Here is a 25,998-nt window from a genome sequence, read left to right on the forward strand (position 1 = left end):
AATAATACTGAATATTTATAATGATAATTTTAAATTAAAGCAATGTTGATTATGACTAGTTAGTCTAATGTTTTTTTTTTTTTTTTATATTGTAATATTTTTCAGCAAAAATGTTGACATTGATTAGTTTATTTAAACTGCTTTGATTTAAATTGTGCCCAAAAAAAAGTACCTGCGAAAAAAAGTCTTAAGATACAGAAGTATTTCTGGCCACAAAGCTTTGATAGACTGTTTCACCATGATGAATTATTATATTAAATGATTTTCTTTTTTTTTAATGAATGATTTTTAAATGAGTTTATATATTCCACTTATACGTCTCATTGGTGCTATATGCTATTTACTAGAATTTACTAATGTGTCTATAATTCTCCACAAAATTATATTTATGTGTGTATATATATATATATATATATATATATATATATATATATATATATATATATATATATATATATATATATATATATATATATATATTAATATATATGTACATGTGTGTGTATATATATATATATATATATATATATATGTGTATATATATATATATATGTATATATATATATGTATATATATATATATATATATATATATATATATATATATATGAGTGTGTGTGTGTGTGTGTGTAAATATATACACACATTTTTAGGTAACCCATATATTTGTTTTGCAATGTGCTATTCGAAGTGGACTTAATTCTTTAACATACATTTTCAAATTCTTGCTAATGTTTTTCAATTCCTGCATTATCTGCACAGATCCAGACATTCAGTTGTTCTGCTTTCCAACCTGTTTCCCTCTCTGTTTTTCAGACCACAGGAAATGGCCAGAAAGTGGCTGGGCTGTATTTCTGTGTGTCTTAAGAATAGCAGCATTGTGTCGTTGTTGTGGGAATGCATGACTGAGCTAGAGAATATCCTTACCAAAACAAAAACTCTGTGTATGCACGCAGTGGTGTTTTGTTTTTACATGTAACAAAAAGCAGCTTGTGCAATGTAAAAGATAAATATATTACTGTTTATGTTTCAGACAGAGCTAGCTGCAGAATTTAGATGCATGTCATTAAAACTAGGGTGAATGAATTTTGTGAAGTGATTTACAAAAAAACCTTTTTCTGCTACAGTGTAAAGCTTCCCACTGCACATAATTAAGTCACATGTATTCCCAAAAATGGAGAACGGATCTTTGTTGTTGCTCCATAACTTTGTGCTGTGTGAGCATTTATTTTAAATAATAAATTGGATATCTTATTAATTTCTAATTATTCTCGCCTGTCAAAAGTGTGAATTATTGTAGCTTTTGAACATTTGGATTTACATAACAAAAACTTTTCCAAGCCTTTGTTATACCTGTCCATCCAGATCAAATGTTAATGGTTTTTCTTTCATGTTATGCTGCTGCACACCACCCCTCTTTAGTTGTAGCTTGAATCAGCTGATGCTTTCCTCAGGCGATGGGAAATTAAGGCCGGCGTTATCTCTTGTTTCAGTGCTACTTCCTCCTCAGCAGAATGTTCTTCAGTTATGTAAACCTCATGTGTCTTGCTTTCCACTCTGTTGTCAAACCTCTTTCACATCTCACTTCACACAATCATGAACAACGAGCTTCAGTCACTCCCTAGCCCTGCAACTGCTGGTCTTTTTCAGGCTGGCATCCTCTTTTATGCAGCTGATCAATCAGGCAGTGATTTTAGAAAAGAAACAGTTTGTCACATGTAGCTAATGTCAGGTTGTTCCACTTTTACTGGCTGCACAGCAGCGTGTTGCACTCAAGTTTAAAATATGAAGTGAAAGGGATGAGAAAAAGGTCACTTGGTGTCAGTTCATGTTAACTGGTGTGCTGGCTACCAGTGGGACAGGGCTGCTCCGCCTGACATAACAATACTGAATAGTGAATGTAGTGAAGGGGATTCTTGGCCTTTTTCCTCTTGAAAAAAGACATGTATAATGGTGGTTTGTGCTCATATCATTATGTCTTACGTTTTGCTGTAGATATTTATATGCTGAATGTGCGCATATGCATGTTTTGGTGACATGCTAGTATGGTGTTTAACCACGGAAACTTCTTAACCTTCATTTCGTATGAATCTCTGAGGTGCTTTTATTAGTTTAACATGTTTAGTTTGTTTGTTTTTCTCTTTTCAAAATGTTCACTGACAAAAGCTGTGTTTCCATTGCTGCTTTTGAGGTTTCATTAAAAGATATTCTATGGGAATGAAAAACAATAAATCATGGAACTGCAGAAAAATTGGAAACCTCTTTGTACCAGAGAAGAAAAAGAATGTTTTGTTTTTTTTTAGAAACTGGAAGTCGGCTTGTGTTATGTCTCTGCTTAAAAACCAGGCTACTGTGCCTTGTAGGCAGAAGATTTGTAGTTTAAACCCCCATGCCCTCCACATTTGCCCAGATATGCTTAGCTGTGTTATTGTGCCACAGCATTTAGAGTGCAAATATATATTATAAAGTGTATTGTATGATTTAGAAGTGTACCATATGTAACTGCAAATTTAATTGATAAATTGTGAAAATGGTTGTAGTTTTTTGTAAAAGAAGTGGTTAAATGTGGTTGGGCTAATATTTCTGCTGTTTTCAGCTATTATGCTAAGTAATTTTTCCGTGTTTGTTTGTCTGCTGCATGACAGTTATAAACTTTAACTAGAAGATTTAAATGTAATTATAGCTTTGTCAGGCATCATTTCTGCAAAGATTTTAACATAATATAGCCCCTCTGTTGTAGCCAACAGATTAGTAACATAAGGCGTTTTCACAAACCATACTTTTTTGTATTTTTTTTACTCATAGCATTCAGCCCAAATGCATTTTCCTTGACAGCTCTTGTTTTTTTCTCTTCTTTTTCCAGCTCTAATGTTGGTGCATGCTGCTGCATTTGTGAGTTTGTGTGTGCTCGGTGTCTTTGCTTGTGTGCACTGGTTGCTGCTTGCCAGGGCAGGGCAGGGCTTCCTGTTACTGTGATTGCTACCCAGGCAAAGCAGAGATCCTTTGGTCTCGGTTCCTGTCTTGTTCTGCCACCTGGACCTTCACCCACAAATCTGGCTCCATGTTCTCCTCTCGCCTCCTCTCCTGCCTGTTATTCCCACTTCCTGGCTGCCCTCTCATTATCTTTAATAATCTCTGTCTTTAGCTTTTATTTTCTTTGTCCCCTCCTCTTACTTTTCTTCATTAATATCACTTACTCCTTGCTGCCTCCCCCTTTCTCTCTTGCTTTTCTTTCAGTAACTCCCACAATGTTAACCCCCCCTGCACTGTAAGTGTATCTATAGCTCTGATTCATTCAGTGATTCACAAAATGAAAATTCATAGGTGCTAACAAAATCTGTTTTTCATTGCAGTCCCTGCGATCCACATGTTGCTCCATTTTTTAAATGCATTTGTTTTTTCCACTTCAGCTTTATGGGAAAATCTGGAGCGTTTGATGTCTCAGTGAGCCTTCATGCCACGCAGATTAATTGAGTCATCCGTAATAGATTGGATCCGGCTGAATCTGTACAACAAGGCCAGAGCTATAAAAAGGTCAGGCGGATGTGGCTAGTTGTAAATTGCATTTAACTAATGAATAAGTTTGATTAGGATCACATCCTATTTTGTCCATTGAGGTGTTCTTGTACACACATGCTGAGATGAGTTCCCCTGCCAAACTGGATACATTTGTTTATACCCCCTAATTCATGCATATTGGTAACTAAAAGTGTCTCACAAATGAGCTGAATAATAAAAGTAAAATATATTTTTATAGTACCAAATTATAAAATAAGTCGTCATATCAGTTTACACAGTGGGGTCACAACTAAACATTTTCCCTGTGAGCAAACACCTGGTGTTAGTCTGGGTTTGGCGCTGTCTGCTGCATATATGAAGACGTGTACAGCGATACATAGTAATTAAAGTATCTGTGTGTGGGGAATGTGCCAGACTGTAGTCATGTTATGTGCACTGAGCAGGCCTGATTTTGTGGTTGGTAAAACCGATTTTAAAGTGTTGGTTTGGAAATTGAGTTGCTCATGGAAAAATTCATCCTGTAATTCACCCGGTAGGGATCCAATATATAAAGCAAAGGCGTTTTTGGTGATTTTTTTTTTTTTTTAAGTCAACTGCTCAGGTCTTTCAAAATTGAATTGTCGTTACGTTATTATGACATCATACATAATGAAGTGAAAAAGTGCTTTGTCTCCTAAAGGAAATTTAAAGAAGTATATAAAGTTATTTGTATGTTGTGTGTGTTCCAAGACAAGTGTTTTTTGCATTGTTATATTATTTACATTGTGTGGGTTTAGTGCCCTTTATTTTACAGGAAGTAGATGAGAAAATGGGTCTAGGAGATGTTGGGATTGAACCTGGTCTGGCTGCTATGCTATGTGAGCTAAACAGTGTGCCCACAGGAGTGTACAGCAACAACAAAACCAGTATTTTCCCCCTTCTTACTGCCTAGTATTTGTGCTTCTACCTGAAGCAGGATTTCTGTCAAGTTTAGTAACTTTCCTGCTCTATTCTGTTGCCTTCAAAACTCAGAAACGAAACAGAAAGAGCTGTTAAACTTTTTGCTCTCTGCTGGATGTATGTTTGGTAGTTCATTTTAAAGCTGGGGTAGGTAATGTTGGGGCACCCTGTCTTGGCTCCTCCCCCTCTGGTTTTGCTTCTTGCGTGAGTCGAGGCTTTTTTCTTACCTCGGCCAAGGAGGCTACGTTTCTACCAGCATTTATCTGTCTGTGTTCAAGATAACTTAAAAGGTTATGGAGGGATTTTAAATTTTAAATTTTCAGGAGTTGTTGAAAATGTGAAAAGGAAGAACTGATTTAATTTTGGTGGTGATCTGGATTACCGTTTGGATTCAGGAATTTTTTAAAGGTGATAGCGGAGTTTTGTGCTCTCTGTGAGTGCTTTAATAGTTCGCAGCTTTTTCCACCAACAATTTTATTTTTCTCAGGTGTTTTGCCAGAGGCAAATAAACTGAGCCGGGTTGGGGAAATTCTTCCCACATTTTCTCAGCCACGAAGAAGCTTACGAAAATTAAGAAATAAACAACTTCAATTCGCCCCAAATGTTTTCATTGGTCAGAGTTTTCTCTGATTTACATTAATTCGAGGGGTCTAACTATAGTTTTGATTGTTCATGATTACAAAATGTATAGACTACTATCAGGATGAGGAACCACTTCGCCCAGAGTAAAAGAAAAATGTCTCTGAGCAAGATTACCTACCCCAGCTTTAAGAAACAGAAGTATGACTTAAAACCAAAGACGTCTCAGTAAATTGCTGATCTTCATAATACAGTCCCATCACATCAGAGTTTGAAGAAGAGTTAACTACAAGATTAAAATCCTGTATGGTTGGCAAGCTTTAGGGTAATATCCTGTTTATCCTGCGAGATACAACCTGAGCAGTACCACACAATCCCACTTCAATTAAAAGAGCAAAACCACTTAATAGCTATGTTAACATGTTTTAATTCCTCTTTAATTCAGAATAAAAGTTAAATCCGCTTTAAGCTAACAAAAAATTGCCATGTAAACATCTAATTTCTAATACAAAAGTCAATTTGGAATTAAACTTAATTTCCGAACTAAGTGGCTGTTTTGTTTTTTTTTCTCATTTCAATTCCTGACTCTTTAATTCCTCTGTCTTGTAATATTGTCATGTATTCACAGAACAATTGATCACGTTAATGTAAACAAAAATATTACTTTTTTTAAAAAACTTGATAGATAAAGGTTTTTAAGGTGTATATATCTAAATGGCAGTCAAAATTTCTCATTTGTATCATTGTTTCCACCATTCTGAATTTTTTCAATCATTCCAGCATCTGGTGGCCAACAGAGATTCTGTATCTCAACCCAGTCCACTCTTGCTTCTTGTTGCAAATACATAACCTAAAAACTCAGAGACTAAATGTTTGTGTCCATTGCATCAAGCAAGCTGTTCCCAATTGGGGACAACAGGTAGCACACAGTAGTGTGTGTGAGCTGATACCAGACTCTCGAGATATAAATAGGACCTCCCTGCAGTTGGGCTTCCACCAGAAGCACTGATAATTATTTGTCTTGTATAAGTCCTAGCTTTTGTAGATGTTACTTTATTAGTTTTGCACCAAAATGAATACCATCTTTCCAATCCTTTCTCTGTTTGAAGTATTTTTTAGTTCAATGGTAATATCTGAGTTGGCCGTGTGTGTAATTCAGACTACACCAGTTGCTGGGAAATTGCATTTGGCTCTGCCCCCCCCCAGTAGGCTGTTCTGCAGCTGTATATTACAAACTCTTCCATTTAAGTGTTGAGGAATTCAGCTGCAATTACGAACCACAGCATCACATGTTCGTTTCCCCAATATGTCCTGAGGTTGATTCAAGGTTGTTTAACAATTCAGCTCAGCAAGCTGACATGTGTCATGAGGTTACTCAGGCTTACTAGATCAACTCACTTTTAACACATCCTGTTACTTAGTTAAAATCAACTCTTGGCTTTTTACAGTAAATAGAAAAAAAAGGCTATTTGTGGTAGTCATGCGAAAGAAATTAGATTTTTGTCACCTAGTTTTATAAATAATGAAGTCTCTCAAATTATCATTGTGACTTTAAAATTGCACGCTTAGATGTATTGTTTCGAATAAGCTATAGAAAAGGGGTTTGTATCCAAATTAACCAATTGTACTTGATTTTTTTTGTTAAACCTCATGTCACTGGCTCAGAAAAGAACTTACTTTAGTTTAATATATTTCTGAAAATGTCCCCAGCTGACTTTTTGTCTGAGCTCTAACCATAATAGTTAAAGGCAAAGACCTGTTGGTTTTGCAGATTTGACCATTTGTTTTGAGTTGCAGCTTTACTAGTCATGAAAATGCTTGCAATTGTTTTGTAGGACTTTTTCTTTTCTTCGTCTAGCAGCTAATGTGAACATTTGCTACTTTTCCAAAGTAGTTCAGTGCAGGAGTTCCTCTAGCTGCCCGTGGTGTCAATCATTCAGGAAAAGCGATGCCAGATTCCTGTTAAGCATTCAAAAGAGATGAAAACGGCAATCAGTGTGCTAGATTGAGTGCTTCCCACAGAGGAATGTGGGTATTGTAGATGAAGAATCAGAGAGAAAGAAAAGCAGGAGTGCAGAATGTTTTCCATTTTCAGCTTTGTGTGTGAACTTTTCCCTTGTCGTCTCAGCTGAATGCTGTCTAGTAAAACAATAATAAAATAACAAAACACTAAGCTGAGGTTAGAGGTCCTGGATAAGAGCAGAAAAAGGAGACGCAAAACTGTGTAAGCCCTTTTTTGTTTTCTTTCTGGCCTCAATAGAGGTAAAAGTAAAGTAAGCATGAATCCACACACATCTGGCGAACCTCATACAAGATGACAGAGGATGAAAAGAAAAGGAAAACCCTGGGAACACGGACAGACAAGCCCCCAGAGGGATATGTCGAGAGGAAGTGTGTATCTGTATATGTGTGTGTGTGTGTGTGTGTGTGTGTGTGTGTGTGTGTGTGTGTGTGTGTGTATGCGTGCGTTCAGTCAATGCTGAGTCATTGCTGGGCTGGCCAGGCAGATAGAAACAGGCTTCTGGGGGGGGCCAGCTGGAGGGGCACAAGGGGGCATGTGCTGAGCATGCTCTGAGAAGTACAGGAAGGGAATTAGTTGTTGTGACAGGACACGTCCAGGAACTAGAGTGATGCAATATTTAATGATGCCAAGTTTTCACAGCCTTATTGACGCACGTGTCCCCTGGTACGGTTGATGACACTCAAGAAAAACTTGCAGGCTTCACTGAGAAGACCATGATCCCAAGATTTCAGACATATTCATGTCTGAATCTTGTTGCTCAGATCGTGGACAGAGATGTTAGCCATGAGATAATGAGACATGCTGCCCCATATTTTGCTGTACCACAACAACCCCCCCTCCCCTACTGCTTCTTGCGGTTTTCTGTGATCTGTTGGACCACAGCATTTGACTCCCCCCACACCAACCCACACACTTGTATGCACACACGTACACACACATTAATACTTCCGGTATTTAGAATAGACCCTTCTCTGCTGCACTGGAGGAAGTTGGTACGTACTCTAGTCATATAATGAAGTTTGAGAATGGTAAATCCTGTTATTACTACAGCAGTTTAAGAATGAGCGTTTCCAAATATTAAGCATGTCATTATTGGAGGCATAATTGCAGAAGTAAAGAAGAAAGCTGGTGGTTCTTATATTCTGTGTCTTTAAAACATTTTCAGGCTCTGAAGCCATTTATGCTTTCCTTTAAATAATGGTCATTTTTTTATCACTACTTTTCTAGCAAAAGACAACGTATGTAATCATCCAGTGCAGCCAGAGCAACTGCAAAAGTCAGCAGTTTCTAATCAGATAACAATTACAAAACCTTGTGAACAAGTTTGGTATATGTAAGGTCAAGGGCCAGCTGTATAAAACACCTGAAATTTTGATTTTTCTCAAAGTTCTTCAAAATGGAATCTATTCCACAAAGCACACTTAATCATTGTCCTTAAGGGTTTTTTAAATCTACATCTCAGTGTTTCTAAAAAATAGTAAAATGGTTGCATAAAAGGCCGTAACACCTAATAAAAATACCTGTGACTATTTATTTACAGCAGAATATTAAAGTAAGTGACATATGCAGTAAATAGATTTTGTACAACAGATGTGACACATAAAGAGTAAAAAAAGTTCTGACTGTTGAAGTTGCATCTACTTTCTATGGTTTTACCCTATGGAGTGTTTTGTTTCCTTACTGGCAGGAAATTTTATTTCCAGAAAGAATCTAGTCATTCATTAGCTACGCTTATATAGGCTAATGTTTAACTTAAATGATTGAAATGAACCAGATCAGAGATTCCAGGTAATGTGTTTACATGGGCATGTGATGATTGATAGCTTTAACTTGATTGTATTATTATAATAATAAATAATATTAATGATAATAATAATAATAATATTTTTAATTAATTAATATTTTTTAACCTCTTGACCATCAAAATGCTCAATAAGCCTCTCCTCTTCCAGCTTCTAACAAAAACACTGTATCCTGTTGTCATTTAAACCCCTCGCGGGATCAAGCATATTCAGAAACAAAATCCACCACAGAAATAATCAGAATGAGTCTATACATGTTTTTTTTCTGCTGATCTAAACATGAGAAGGTTGAAACCACTCCTCTCAACTGGATTAAACATTATTTCCAATTCAGGCTGATTGGATAGGTTCAGTCTGGATTGGAGGTGTTGAAGTCACAATTTTATTCAAGGGAATAACTAGTAGGCATGCTGTGCTCATCCAAAGCACCAGAACACCAGAACCTCAATACATGAAAGAAAAATAACAATAAGTGACGCTGTTGTCTTTAATACATACAAAGTCTGCTCTTAAATAAAGAAATTCAAAAATTATTTTAAAAAACTTATCAAGTTTGATTTAGTCTGATTGGTTAATTTTTTTTAATTTTGTTTTATTTATTTATTTTTTTAAGCAATCATTGAATTTTTGGAAAGGAAAAAAAGTAGGATTATTGAAATGGCTCACATTTGACAAACATTGGTCAGTTAGGGCCGCATTCTCTGTCTGACTTGTTACTGCTGCTGTTCATTTCAAACACTTTAGTCTAAAGTTGAGTTTGGAACAGATTTAATCATGGACTCCTAATTTTCTCTCCACACTTTATTAACCATAACACTTCACTGAAATTCTCGAAGCATGTGCACATGCAATAGTTTTGTTTGATTCAGTTGACAGGTTTCCTACATTGAACAGTAATTTATTGTCCTTTAGGTGAACTGTACTTGTCCATATCTCTGGTGACATTGTAGGAAGGCTTGATTGCCAGAGATTATTTGCAGGCCCATATAATCCAATTTGTGCAGTTTAAGGTTAAGCTTTGATAAAATCAGTCTTTTTGATTGTCTGTTTTCAGTGTTTGATCTGTTTGAATCGGGCTACACGGTGGCATAGTGGTTAGCACTGTGGCCTCATAGCAAGAAGGTTGCTGGTTTGATCCTTGGCTGGGGTGGGGTTTGGACAGTGGCCTTTCTATGTTCTCCCATGTGTATGCGTGGGTTCTCTCCGGGTACTACAGCTTCCTCCCACCGTCCAAAGACATGCATGTTAGGTTGATTGGTTACTCTAAATTGCCCGTGAGTGTGAGTGGTTGGTTGCCTCTGTGTGGCCCTGCGATGGACTGGCGTGCTGTCCAGGGTGTACCCTGCCTTTCGCTGAAAGACTGCTGGGATTGGACTAAGTGGTTAGGAGAATGAATGAATGAGTTCCAATTGTTGCACAAAACTCCACATTGTATTAATATAATTACATTTCTTTAACTTTCCTTTTATCGTTTTTCAGATGTCTGCCTTCACACTGTAATTGGCCTTCATCTACTGACCAATAAACCATTTTCTTTTCAACCTTCTTTGTCTTGCAGCAGTGATTCTCAGCCAGTGTGGTTACTGCAATGAATGGTAACACTATCCATCCAGCCAACACCACTTCAGCAGGAGGAGGTCCGAGTGCAACAGCCCCCCCAAGAGGCTGGAGGGAGTTCTGTGAGCTGCATGCCATCGCTACAGCCCGGCAACTGGCCGGACATTACCGAAGCTTTGCCAGAGAACGCCCACAACATGACGTGGTCCCACCCGAAGCCTTTTCCAAGCAATTCACTGACCTTTTCCAGCGGCATTTTTGCTGTGAGGTCAACAAAGATGGCACTCCGCTCAGCCAGAATATATGTTCCACTGCATCAGGAAGTGCATCATCCACATCTCCACTGGCCTCCCCTCTTCCATTACACGCTATGATTAGTCGATTGCGGATCGCAGCTGGGACACAGGACTATCGGGAGGCAGGTCGATCAAGTGGAGGAGCCGCTCTGTTATCTGTGGCCCCAAAAGAAACTGTGGTGGTAACCCAAGAGCAGGAGCAGCCGTTGAGATGTGCTGCAGGAACCTCCTTTTCAGGATCTCGTAGCCTTAGTGGTGCATCACCACTGATTTGTAGCCATAGCAACGAGGAGATCTCTGGTACCGATCCTAATCAAGTGTCTGAGTGGTACTCCTCTGACTCCTCAACCTCCAGCCCGGGACATCCTGACATCACACATTTCGCTGTTAGCCAGATACAGCAGACAGTAAGACGACTTTTAAAGAAACGCCCTCTCCCCAGCCCCTGCTCATCCCAGGACCTTTCTCCTCCTAGCAACCCCAACCCCACCAGCAACAACAACAATCCCTCAAACAGTGGCGATAGAGTCTGTGGAATTTCTTCCACAAATGAGGAAGGGTCGTCATCTTCCTCTTCTTCTCACTCCTCTTCTTGTCAGAACTCTGAAGCGACGCCCTTAACCCCTTCACATCGGCCTAGAGTGGTCTCTCAGTGGCTTAGCCGTTTCCGTTGGATTCACAGAAGCATGAGGCAGAGGAGGTCAGAGGTGAGCGGCTGCTGTAAAGAAGGACAACTTAAGTACTTGCTGGTGGATGACACTATATCGGACTCTCAGCCCCACTGGCAGCGCTGCCGCTTGCTGGTCAGGAGGATCAGAGATGCTCAAAGTGGAGGAGGAAGAGGTGGAAATGAGAGGTACCAGTTGGAGCTCTACGATCCTCCAAAGGTAGAAATATATGATAATTTACGTTAGTAAATTCTTATACTTAGACTTTTCATTGTGTTTTTTACACTTACAACACGTTGCAAATACTTAAAAAGCTGTATGATGCTAGTTTCGATGCAGAACACGGCACATCTTCACGTCTATTTAAGTGTACAATGATATACTGCCACAAAAAAAATATCCTCTCTTGAATCATATTTTCTTACCATATTTGTGTAAATAACTTTGCATGCTTTGTAGAGTTAAAAAGTAATAGGTCAGGGAGTTTTAGATGGGCTTTTTCCACCTCAAGCTTTGATTTTGGCTTTTCCATGTCACAAAATTAATTTCTCCCCAAAGGTCCCTTAATGTGTCACTAATATCTTGTATGGATGACGGGGAAAGTTGGTTAAATGTTTAAAGCATCCGACCTGACTTGGAAAAAATTCTTACACAGTGAACATTTTACTTTGATGACCTGCTAACTAAAGAGGATTCAGTCCACCTACAAATGCAGGTCCCCATTCGCTTTAAGTGGACCCTATACAGGAAGCAAACTACAATGTAAAGTCCACTGAGGGTTTGGTTTGCAGTCCGACATGGAAATATGCATGTAAAATCATGATGGAAATGTGGTCAGCACAAGGCGTCTGGGATTGGTTGCAGCTCCATATTTTGCTGTTATGTTGTAGAAAAACTATTTGTGTTAACCAATAGATTAACAAGTTTACTTATTCCTTTTGTGTCTGTTCTTTGCCTGTTGTCACTCTACATGCAGAACTGCCTCTGGTGTGGAGTGAAACGCGTTATTTAAAGAGTCTGATTTGTTTTAGCGATTCAGCCTGAGTGCAAACTTAGGCTGGACGAATGAACTGAATCCACAATCGTATGGAGTCTAGCAGATCATCCTGGTGTGAATGTACCCTAAGCCTCCCATTAGCTACCATTTTATAGTATTTTAGGTATTCTAGAAACCCATTCTGAATTCTCAATACTACTAAGAATTAAAAACAACAAACAGTAAAGGAAGTACCTTTATCTCCAAAAGTTTTAACTGCTCTATCAGGTTGTGTGTGTGTGTGTGTGAGAGTGTTTGACTACTTGCTTTCAGAGCACACTTGAGTTTTCAGTGCAGCTTGTTTGATTTTTGCAGTGATATACTTATCTACTACATTTCCAACCATCGACTTGTTTTAGGTGTAAGAAGCAGATGTTCAACATCACACCACATGCAAGTTTCATAATCAATATCTGACAATTTTCTCTATTAGTGATGTTTTCATTGCAGATGTTGCGAACTGTCACGAACTGTCACAGGACTCTGCTTCACAGGACTCCATGTCTGCATTTCTCAGAATGTTTTTCATTTTGCTTCCCAGAACTGCACACACCACTGAGCCATTTAACATCTGGCAGGTTCCTCATCTTGTGTTTCATATCTGTATGAGATAAGTCTACAGATCTGTTTGTGTCAATAAGATGGAAACCCACAGAAACCTTTAAAGGGTTTGTTAATGTAAGTTTGCCAAGCAATGCAATGTTTTCTAATTCAACTCAAACACAAGGGCACACACATAAAGACTCAAAGTAATTTCCTGTTTCCAGCTGTTTCAGTCGCAGGGGCTTCCCCCCCTCCTTTTTAAAATTGTCTCTATTCTCTGCCAATATTTGCTCTTTTATTTTCTTTTTTTTCCCCTTTTAAAATAAAACGATATTTGAGTACACCTCAGAGGTTCCTTTAGATGCTTGATTTTCAACATGACAAAAGCTGCAGTGACATTTAGGTTTGGCCTCAGAAAACAGCTTGTTTTTCAGGTGGTTTTCATCACACCGTTGCCTCTCGTGGATGATTTATTTTTCATCTGCAGTGACAGTGTTCCGTGATCTGTTCTAATCATTACATGTCATCATGTTTTGCATGCAGTGCATGAGTGTGAATGGAATAACTCCGTCCATTTATTTAATGATTGTTTGCTCTTTGACATAAATGAAGAAGCTTCAAATCTGCAACATTGATGCCTTCTTTTACCCTTTGGTGTGTCGATGTACCTCCCACACTATTTCCTGTTTGTTTGGGGTTTTCTTAAGCCAGGCGCAATTTCTTCTCTTTTAATCTTTTTAACAATACATTAACAGAATAGTTGTATGAAAAAAAATTACATTTAGTAAATATTTATTTAAATAATGTGCATGTTTTAAAGATAGAAGCTAATATAGCACAGTTAGAGAACTTTGCAGAATCTCATCACAGAGCAGCAGGATGTTTTTTTTTTTGCTTGCATGGCATTGAATACTGCAGTATTTCCAGATGGGGCCAGCTGCACAGCTGCATGTGCTTGCACACCCAGTCTCCCCTAAACCAGTAATCAGAGTAGATAGTTTGAATGCTGTCTTGTGAACACATTTTAGCCTCTTTGTGGTATTTGTGAGAAGAGATCCATGAAAAACGTTTGCATGCGTCTGTGTGTTTTGAGTGTTTTATATTTAGCAGCTCTAAACCCCCGAGGCAGCTGCAGTCTTAACCATGTGTGTGAGGTAATTCAGATGATGATAGAGCCAGAATTTGAGTGTGTGTGTATGTATCAGTGTGGATGCATGTTTGTGCAGAATGAAAAGCCATTGGCAGGATTCGACTGGTTCTTTGCAGCGCTGCTTTAGTTCGCCAGCTGCATTGATGTTCTGAGTGCACTCCCTCTCTTTTGTGTGTGCGTGTTTAATCTTGGCAAGACAGATAGATAAGGTCCTGTAAATGGCCTTAAAAGGAAGGAGAGCTGAAGAGCAGCATACTCATGCTTTCACATACACATTAAAGGGACATGTATTTTACATGCTGAAAAAAATGTGTGTATATCAGCTTGTTAAAAAGCTGTTGATGCTTTTTTTGTGAATGTAAATTTGGGTTTTTTTTTACTTGTGGGCTTTTTTGTAAGTGTGAGCGTGCATGCTCATGTGACTGGACAGAAATATGAATCCATTGGGTAGTGTTTCATGCATGTATTTTTATTTATATCTAAATGTTTGTGTCTGTGTGTGAGAAGCTCATTTAGCACAAAAGGGCAAGCTGCATGGAAACTGATAATGCCTATGCGTGAGAAAGTAGCAGTGAAGGCGCAGCTGCAAGTTCCTTCGTATTAGCTGAAAATGCAACAACCTTGCAATATAATCTTCTGATTTTTAACCCTTTATAGGGCACTCAATGAAATACCTTAAAATTAGAAATTTTAACCTAAAATTGTCCTTCTGGTATGTATTAAGACCTGCATTCCTTTACATTAAAAAAATTGTTTTATGCTGAAAATGAAAGAAAACAAACTGATCAAAAATAGTCACTTGCGTAATAAAGGGTTAAGCAACACACCACTTTTATCATTACTTATTTTTACCAACTAAACTTTAAACCATTTTGGTGAAATATAGAAAATTGCTTGTAATAAACGTTTTTTCCTCTTTAGAAAATTGAGGGCAGTTTAACTTCTGCATCAACTGAGTTATATTTTTTATAACCAAAGACAATATTCTATTCTATTTTTCATATTCAGTAATCAGAAATACACATGTTGCTATATGTGCTCGATGAAATAGGATTAATCATCATTATCATATGTCCACAGACTTGTAAGGGACTATTTAATTTGTTTGCATCATGACAGCGATGACAGACACCCTACTTGAAAATTCAAGCCAACATGTTGCCGTAATGCTAATTTCAGTGTAAAAAGCTAATTTGAAAAATGTTGCTGTGACCTAAAGCATAAACCTGTAACATTAACTTCCTAATTTCCAGGAGGACAGAAGTGAAAACACACTTATATAAAACAGTTGTGAGTAAATCTTAATGTCAAACTGCTGCCACTCTCTTTCTTTACTTTCTTTGCAGATAGTGAGCCATAACCGGATCATAAACTAAAAGCTGCAAGGGTGTAATTTAGGAGAAGGTGCAAAGTCAAAACAGGCTGATATGAAGAAATAAAAGTTGTTGTTGACATAGAAGTGAGATTGGTGTGATGACGTGATACTCTTTAATGTTCACCTGAATGTGAAATCAGGCTTTAATATGAATACCAGATGCTTTTAATACTTTCCAGCCATAAACGCAAGTTATGTAGGTTGTTGTTCTTTTTTTTGTTTTTGTTTTTTTTGTTTTCTTTATAAAGCCATAAGCTGGGACATCTTTTTTTTTTTTTTTTTAAATTGCAGAAGTGAATCTTGTCTGGTCAGCTGAAAAGTTCATAAGCTTCCACTGTGTCCTCAATGTGATCTGAGACTCAACCCCGTCGTTCTCATTCATGCTTCAGTCTTTAATGTCGACCTTAATGTGGACAAAAACTAACATTTTGACTTGTGATATTTCTCGCCATGTGTTTAATATTAATTTAGTGTTTTCACAGGAAATTCTCTGCAGTTTTTTTTCTTTATTTTAGTATCTTTTACTGTTGTCATACACAGAAAGTCCTACTCCTTTCATCAGACATCCATTAGTCAAGTTTAGAAACAAGGTTAGCATTTTTCTAGGAAACCTGCAACATTTTGTCTTACAGTGCAAATTCCCACAGACTGCTTCAGTCTGATATGCTTCCTCAGACCTCCTGCAGCCTTCATCTTAATCATACCCCTCTCATCTCATTTCAGCTGTGTGTGCGTGAGTGTTTGTGCTTTTGCATGTGTTTGTTCCAGCTCTTCTAGCCTTAATCTTTCCCACATGATTTCATTTCATGCTTGTGTGTGCATGCGCCTACACTGTGTGTCATGTCGCTCTTGGAGTTTGTGTGTTAATGCTTTTGTTGTCAATTGTCACACTTTGGCATTCTTATTTAAGTGTTCGTTGGGAATAAAATTAATTTAACCAGTCATGCCGTGCCTTTTCCCTCATACGAAATTAGATTAAGACCTAACACTGTTCAGTCTCCTCTGTAAATCCCGACTTAAAGCTATCAGTGACATAAAAAGTAGTTATGTTGTATTGTCCTCTGTGAATTTAGTCGTAAAGTGCATTTTATTATAAATTTTTGCTTTCAGTTACAGTAAGAGGCGTTTGCAACATCAGTGGAAAATCATTTTCAAACAACCAGATGCTAAAGTCCATCTGTTCTGTGTTACTTGTTTTACTTCAGACTCTCACATGGCAACATGCAGTGTTAATTTGGCTCTTGTTGCATACCACAACTAAAGCTCCAAACACATGGGTCCCAGTCAGATGAATGAGAAATGCTATGAAATCAAACACGAGACATGGGAAGCATATCAGCAGGACAAAAAAAAAAAAATGCTGACTGTAGTTAAATACAACAGTAGACAGGTGGAAGCCAACGTTTGAGCAGACGTGAAGAAAGTAATTTTGCTTTGTAGAAATGCTCTCTGGTGGAATACATATAAAGTGATTAGGTGTTGAACCTCGGTTTATCAAGAACATTAATAATTTTGCCTGCGATTGCTACTAACGCAACAGCAAGATTAGGAAAAATTGGATTTCTTTTTGATTATCAAAGCACTTTTTAAAAAAATTTTTATTATGACATCTTAACTTTTGTGTATTTTTGCAGATAAGTCCCAATTTGTCAGGATGATAGCACAATGGTAGGCTTTACAGCTGTTTTTTCTCGAATAGAAAACATTACATACCCTTCAGCTATACATATATATATATATATATATATATATATATATATATATATATATATATATATATATATATATATGTGTATATATATATATATATATATATATATATATATGTGTATATATATATATATATATATATATATATATATATATATATATATATATATATATATATATATATATATATATATATAAAACAAATAATAAAATGCTAAAATAGTGTTTTAATTGCTATATTTGACAAATCCAGATTTGATGATCGCTCTGATGCATCTACACATAGATCATATGATGGACACAACTTTAAGGGACCTACTGAAGGTTTTGTAAAGCTGGATTAAAGCTAGACTTGATATAAGTGGAAAAACTGGTTGTTGAATGGAAATAAAAATAGTTAAAAAAAAAGAAAAATTAAAAAAAAAAAAGCTCCTCTTTGGGTTTTGAATTGTTAAGTGGACTTTATAAAAGATGCCCATTAGGAGTTAATTAATTTAATTTTCTTAACCACTTAGTCAAATTAAGGGTGGGGCCTATCCCAGCAATCATTGGGTGAGAGGCAGGGTACACCCTGGACTGGTCGCCAGTCCATCACAGGTTCCCAGTAGGAGTATTACTCTAAATAAATACCGTGCGCCAGTTGCTTCCAGGAATTTTGTTTTGGTCTCAGTAAAATCTAATACAGTTGTGTGGAACAATTGTATTAGTTAAGCCAGGTGAACAACCTGATACCATGGAAATAACTATTTGTATAACTGTGCAGAACATGCAGATGGTCATTTTGGCTCGGCTAACACAAGCACTCAGAGCACAGATTGTGTCTTTAGAGAGAGTTTCATTTTACATCATAACAGGCTTCGTATCTCACCCACAAGTCAAATCTTTTCCTCTTTCCAGGGATTAAGTTTCATGAAACCTAGAAATGATGCCTTGAAGTGACTGAGTCATGTACTGTGAGTGGGTGCACCGGCATTCTTCAGCACCATAATCACTGAGTGTGTGTTCACCACATGTGTGTACATGGTGCGAATATCATGTAACGATCCCTTTGTTCCACCCAGACAGGCAGAACATGAGACTAGATGTGCGTATTTTTGCCTTCTTTAGCTCATTGATCAGGATTACTAAAAACTTTTGTTTTCTTTGCCGCATGAGCTTTGCTTCTAAGTTTCTCTCAGCTGATCTACCCAAACCTGTCAACCGTTCTAGCTTTACATCAGGGGTTACTGTGCAGTACATGGAGTTCTTGGAGACATTTTATTGATAAGTGAGGATAATTAGACTTCTGATCAACCCTTCACATGTCAACCATTTCAATCAAAGCTTTAAAATTGTTGGTTGATGTAATAAATGCTGTTTTGAAAAAATCCACATTCCACACTCAAATGTCTTGCATGAAGACAAAGAGTTAATACAGGCTTGCAATAATGATTAATAATGTAATTTTTTTTGGTGTTTTGGGTATGATCCATCAACTTCTTCTTCTTTGTTGAAGCCTTTGATCAAGTGAGCTAATGCATGCAGAAGTGAATTTATCCCCAAATTCATTATCTTGATATGTTAGCCAAGCTGTGAGCGCCTCATAATATATATGATATTGGTTGGATTTACATAATTTTGAAAATCTGCTTCTAACTATAACAATGATTTTTTTTTTTTGTTGTTGTTGTTAGCAACCGGCCTATTTGAACAGAACAACTTAAAAGAAACCAACTTAAATTGTAATGATCCTCTACAGTCAGAGGTCTCATCTTCATATTAATTAATTTTTGTGACATTAGATCTAAATTGCAGTTATTTAAAATAAGGAAAAACAAATAAAGATCTAATTTATTTTTTAAAATGAAATGAAATGTGATGTTCAGATCAAGTCAGGTTGTGTAAGTCGAGGGCCATATTTTGATATTAAGAGTGCATTCACACCAGCCTGTTTAATCAAACCCAGGTTTGTTTGCTCAGAAAGTTTGATTTGTTTGAGAAAGTGTGAATCTGCTGCTGAAGTCTTACGTACGTCATAAAAGCAAACTCTGGTCCACTGAAAAGCATTGGTCACGGTTTGCTTCAAGTAAGCCAGATCATGGAAGCGGACTACAAGACATGGCACTGTGGGTAAACACAACCCATGAAAACAGCCGTTTCTCTCTATCAACCAAAAGAAGAGCTATTTTTCTTGTTCATTGTTCATCTTTTCTAGTATTCCTTGATGCAGCGCTGCCTCTGGTGAGGAGGGGAACGCGTCATGCATTAGGTCCATGTCGTTTGTCTAAACGCTACGTGAAAGTGAACTCAGACCTGCTAGGACTTGGGGCATCTTCTTTCATGGCCTCCTCATTTGATACACGCTAATGATGTTAGTCCACTTTCATCCGTACAACTAAAAATATTTTATGGTCAACAGGCTGCAACTTCCAAACTGTCAAAGCTCAACACATCTAATACAGCTCAAACAAAAACTACATAAGTGAAGTCTGTAACTGCAGCACTACCCGACCCAGGTTACATTTAGCCAGCTGTATCTGACAATCTGTGTTGTACATGAATCACCTTGTGCTCACGGTTATAACTACTAACTATTTATTGTACTTTCCGCTTTATAGCTCAGAGGATTGGATGTAGAACTGAGAGTGCTAAGGCGAGGTGTTGAGTTACAGCTGAGTTCATCAGTGCTGGAAACAGTCACAGGAAAGTACTGTGAAGCTTTTGGACAAAGGCAGCATGTGATTTCCTGCACAAATGGGGATAAAGGGATGACTTTTAAAGAACTGAGGACATAATGAAAGCCAATAATGATATGCAGACTACTCAGGCACAGAGAGAGAATTTTATTGTAACCAATAATATGTCATTTTATGATATTACATCCCAGTGTTAGTGATGGATTTTTATACTGGTTACTCTCCATAAATTTTGATCTTGTAATCATTATGAATTATTTTAGAATACTTTCAGAGATTGAGGAATAAAGATGTGGCAGGGAGCCTGTGTTTAATGCAAGTTGGCTGTAATGACTAGTCTGGAATACGATGGCTCATGGAGAAATCTCAAGTTGAAACCCACTTATTTCCAAGGAAAACATTTAGTTTCACTACATTAAAATATGGAAATATATGGATTAAGCTTCACTCTTTAGATTAGAGCACTGTGATAGTGATTGTTAGTTTTTAATGTCAGATACAGTTATACACACACCCACCTTCAAGTATTCTGTTTACCAGTCATGGTGATATTCTGCAGGTAATGAGTGTTCACGAGTTCCCAGCCCTCTGTCCACCCACTCACCAGCTCAGCTAATCCAAGAAACCTCCTCAACATGCTCTCATTGTAAGCGAGACTGCACCCAGACGAGAAAATAGCTCTCATTCTGAAATAATTACAGCCTTTTTGGACCTGTGATAAATTCAAAGCTAATTTAGAGGTACCAAAGATTAAGAGTTATACAAGGAAAGGGGCTGGTAGTGTGGTGAAGCATTTTCTCCCCATCTATGCGCAGGTTCTCTGTAGGTTCTTCGGCTTCCGACTGCTATCAAAAGACATGCGTATTAGGTTCATTTGTCACTCTTCAGAGTGAATGTGAGAGTGGACAGTTCTTTGTCTCTCTGTTTGCACTGTTATGGACTGGCAACCTGTCCTGGGTGTACTTTGCCTCTCGCCTGCTACATGCCGGTATAGTCTCTACCTTCCCTGTGATGGTGAATTGGACTAAGAACTATAGAAAAACGAATGAGTGACTGAGTTGAATTGATTATGCCAAATTTACTTTGTGTCTCAACAACCCTCTAGAGTACACAACATAGTGTCAAATACCCGGTTCTTAGACCAAATATGGATGCAGAGCATCAGCAATCAAAGTTGTGATCATTTTTTTAGAAGGGATTTGATATCACTTGCCACTGATTCGTGGCAACTACAACTGGTTCGTCCACCAGGTGGAAATATGTTCCAGAATATTTGTCGAACCTAAAGCTGTTCTATATGCTAACTTTTTAAAGCAGTGCTGGTTAGATTTCCAGCTGAATATGTCCTTTGTCACTTATATCCTCACAATAGGCTGTCTGGACACTTTGCTTCGACTTTCTAGTAACTTTTTCTTAAGCAACAATTAACATTAAAGCTTTTTTTTCAAAGTACATTTAATGATTTTTCACATCTACGTCTTATAGCACTTTGGATGAAGTTTGATAATGATAATTTTTTTTCTCCCCTCTCCTGAATGTCACTGAATGTCATGAACTTTGGTTACAGAGTCATGTATTGCCAGGTTTTTACAATTTAATGATTGTTATTTTAGGAAAAGAATCATTCAGAGATTGGTACTATAAAGTTGTACAAATGTGATTGGCCCATTTTAGCTGCCCTTTTTGTTTCTGAATCTAAGCAGTAAATTCTGGATCCGCCCCAAAACTTGCCCCTTATTCCATTAAGGAAATTTTCTAAAAATTTAATAAAAAAAATTCCATCTAAAACCTTTTTTTTTATATTTTAATGTTGCTAACAGACACTGACAGACTCACACACAAACAAACACTGCCGTAAACATAAACTCTGCCTTGGGGAATGTAATTATGTCAACAATTTAAAGGGATTAAAATCAGGAGTAAGATGGCAGGGCACCATGTAACACCGTTTGATTTTCAGCATCAGTCCTCAGATTTTTTTTCTTTTATTTTTATGGAGTTATCTTTAAATATGCCCAAAAGTTGTGTTGTTGTTGGTTGCCTTAGACATAGTTGTACCACAAACAGGCGTTCTTCAAACTACCAAACCGACACCGAAGTCTATACAAATGTGATAACTAGCTTATGGTTTACAGCTGTGTCAATGATTGTAGTCCTAGAAATAGAAATATTCAACACTTTGTTCAGATAATTTTGTGACTGGTAAGTAAAACTTCTGTTAAATTATTATTTAAGACTTATAGTTGTTCTTGTATAGATGCCAAAAATGCCATCGAATAGCTGGTTACAGTAACAATAATAGACGTCTGTTGGTGGTTTTAGTGAAGTTTTCAGTGTTTCTTGTTAGCTGCTTCTGAACAATGTGATGACACATAGATGGAGCATTCATTCAGTCCTGCCACTTTCTTTGACTTGTATATTTTTCTACATTTGGCACTGAAGGGATTGAGAAAATATCTGTATGACATTTTGGATAATTTTCTATCAACAACTGATGAAGAAAAACTATGAAAACAAGTTGGGTACTTCAGCACAGATGTTGGTATGATGCTGGGTTTGATTCATTAGCAAGCTGTTCATGGCCATTAGAGCTTCTAACTCAAACACTAGTGCTCACAATCATTAGCAAAACCACCAACAAGAATGGCTCGGTGGAGGTCTGCACTGAGAGTAGTTCTAGGTACTGCTTAGCTTGACTGAATTGGTTGAATAAATAGACCACTCTAGTGGTGGGTTACTGAGTTTGATGCCAGGATTATTCCTTCATTATTGCTGCTGTACAAATATGGAGCTGTTCTTTACTATGGCAGAGCAAAACTTGAAACATTGAAACTAGCTTGCAAATTTAAATTTAGGTCCATTATGAGCTGGTTTTCTGGCTGTCTTTTGAGAAAGAAGTAATTCGGATTAAAATTAGAAGGACGGGTAAATGTACAAGCAGGTGGATGCAGCTGCATGCTTATATTGCAGAACTGAGCTTCCTTTTCAGGGTGTTTGCACAACTCGACTGAGCCCAGAGTGAAATTTTTGTGCAGCTGAGAAATCTAAGGCCTCTGTTTTGAATACCTCCTCTGTGGTTCCTTTTAGAGTTACAAGGGCAAAAAGAAGTTGTTTGGGACATTAGGCATGGGAATAACTTAGAGGTCCAGAAGAGGTTGTAAAGATGTGTGGTAACTTCCATACACTGCTGCTTCTTGATCTAGACAGGCATGTCAAAATATTATTTAATAGATTTAAATATATGATTGATTGGAAAAACCAATACAGCTGCATGTTTAAAAAAAGGGCTAAATACACATTGATGCTGAAATAAAAATAAACAAGAGGACGTTGAAATGCAACAGAAAGCAAATCTCATAGAAATGAGTTTACTGCAGTTTTACATAACATTTGTCACATTTATGTTTGTTTGGATTTAGTCTCATGGAAACAGAAAACTTTCTCAGACAGAGTGGAAAACTTATCTCACATGGTTGAAAATGCGTGTGTGTTTGCTTGAGAGTGTTTCAGTGTGACAAAAATCTAGAGAAACATCTAAAGGAAGTGGATTGGTTAGAGTCATGTGGTCAAGATGTTTGTCAGATCTCTTGCTTTGTTTCTTTCTAGTTCAGCGTCTTCTGCAGAAGTTTTTCAGGCTCTGTTTGTGTGTTTCATGTCAATGTAAAAAGAAATCGGATGCAACGGTCATCACGTGGCTTTATGGCTTCTTTTCGCTGATTACAAATGCTTAGTTTTTCATGTCCTGCAGATGTGCAGTGTTCTACCTGTCGTCACCTCTTTGCTGGCCTTTTATTATGTGTTTGCAAACGTGCAACATACAACCACAATGCCAGTGCACATGACCTTGCTGATTAGTGTATGGAAATCCCCCTGGCTGTGCAACACCCTCACCCAACACTATTCTATTGGCCTCTTTTCTCCTTATTCATCTGCACTCAAACAGACACATACCTTCAAACACTGTGATACCAAGCACCATTATGTCATTGTTTGATTTAGTACAACTGCAGGGAGTTTAAATGTTTACATTATCAAGTAATATATAACATAGTAAATATAGTTAGTCAGTATATAGGCCGGGTACCTGGGGCACTCACAGTTTATTGTGAGTGGAATTTTAAAGTTTATTAAACTTTAAAATTCCACTACATTGACTGCACCCCCAAGTGCCATCGCTTATATTGTCAAAAATGTCTTAAGCGTTGGTAGTGTGTAACTTTACGGGTTACATTGTAATCAATGGCTTACCCTTTAGGTGATCTATGGAAGTTTTCCATGCCTTTGTACCCACTCTGGTAGGTTTAAAATCCAGCCATGAAATTTAGAAAGAATAACGTATGTTAAGTCTGCAATGAGTGATTCATGATAACACATTTATTTATCAGACTTTAGTAAAAAAAAAAAAAAAAAAAATTGCTATCATTACAATTTTGCAATGAGACCTTTTATTTTAGTTTGACCCTGTCCATCAGTACTGATGTTAATTAATATCTAACAAGACACCACAATTTAGTATTCATTAGTATCTGGATATTGATTTTTTTTTTTTTGTATGTGTGTATTTTTGGTTAGTCTTTATGGTACTGTATTTGTTGATACAAACATTTTACATAATTTTAGCTTCGTTATTTAACAACTGACGCTGCCCTGAAAAGAAAAGTCTTTATGTTGACTTTACTCAAAAGGGTTGAGGTTCTACATACAATTTTATACTAAAAGACAAAAAAAAGACCAAAACAAACAAACAAAAAAAAAAAACAATAAGAAGACCAAAAGTAGAAAAACGGGTTTGGAGTTTAAAGGGTTAATGTTTTAAGGGTGACACTCAGCTTGGTGTGCTTGCTTAAATTAAGATGCAGGTACACAAACGCTAGCACTTGCACAGACAGTGGGTTACTTCCTGTTTCATTACAATTTGTTTAGATTTGCTTGTGACCAATTCCACAAGACTTGAGCAGAACTTTTCATTCAGACAGGAGCTCTCCATAGTTCCCCTCTGAGTTATTGAAAGTTCACATTTTCTTCTGCAGCGAGCAAGGCAGCATGCAATCCTCTCTAGATGCCTTGTTTGTCAGCAACTTTAGTAACACTCTGATTTGCCTTAACTAATCTACTTGAGGGTAATATTCAAGCCAGCCATGACAAGCCAGTTCAATTTGAATGAAGGCATCTAAGCACAGCTCTATTAAAATGATTGTGAGTTTATTTTTTCACATTTCTATTAAAGCGTTTCCTCAAAAATTAATTATGTAAAGGTTGATTTTCACTTCTTCTGGTTCTTGGTGATTTAAAAAGCTTAAATTTACTTCTCACTTTTTGTTCTTACTGATTAACGGATTTCATTGATATTGGGGCTTTTATACCTCTCAAGCTCAATATTTGGCATCAGTTTGTTGTGATCCAGATGCTTTATATTTCAAGTAAAGTTATTTTTTTTTTCTGCAAGAACTTAACAGTTTCAACAAAGATGACAAAGACCATTTGGCAAAAAAAAATTAGCGTGAGGATCACTAAAATGTGTACGAAGAAAAAAATGTGACATACTAAATAAATTCAAGTCAGCATTATTTGTATAGCGCCGCGTCACAACAGAGTTATCTTATGGAACCTTACTGACACATCAATTTGAGTCAATTCATACTAAATAGTCTAGTTAAGGAAAACCAACAGATTGCATGGAATCTTAAATTTGATCCAATCCTCCATTCTGCACGAGGCGACAGTGGAAGAAGTACGTTTACTAGTCGTATTCACACATGCACAGATACTAGACACACAACACACCCTTAACTGACCACCACACATACAAACACACCCATAACTGACACGTGCTTGGTCTCACGCGTGTACGTTTGTACCCCACTACTGACATCATACACAGACATACAACTTTTCCACCCAGGAAGCTTTGGTGGAGGTTTTGTTAAACTTTTGGGTAGATCTCATACACCTACCTAATGAACGACACACACAGTGTAGTTTTTATTCATGAAACAAGAACAGCCAATAATTTTTATACAAACAAATCTGTTAAAGCAGTGTACATATGTATACATTTATGTTCTTCTAAACGATCTCTCTTTTGTTTCTCATTATGCTAGAATCATAGTTAGAGCATCAACAGACA

At 37.2% G+C, this 25,998-nt stretch overlaps 1 protein-coding gene across 1 annotated transcript in view; it reads left to right on the forward strand.

The window, feature by feature from the left end:
* sh2b3 (SH2B adaptor protein 3) overlaps positions 1-25,998 on the forward strand; it is a 53,258-nt gene that overhangs the window by 5,563 nt on the left and 21,697 nt on the right. The window contains exon 2 of the mRNA XM_079251783.1: positions 10,420-11,601. Within this exon, the coding sequence (XP_079107909.1) occupies positions 10,450-11,601 (1,152 nt within the window). The 5' untranslated portion in view covers positions 10,420-10,449. The remainder of the gene's footprint in view (positions 1-10,419; positions 11,602-25,998) is intronic.

This window comes from Telmatherina bonti, assembly GCF_933228915.1.
Source record: "Telmatherina bonti genome assembly, chromosome: 13".
Taxonomy (NCBI): domain Eukaryota; kingdom Metazoa; phylum Chordata; class Actinopteri; order Atheriniformes; family Telmatherinidae; genus Telmatherina; species Telmatherina bonti.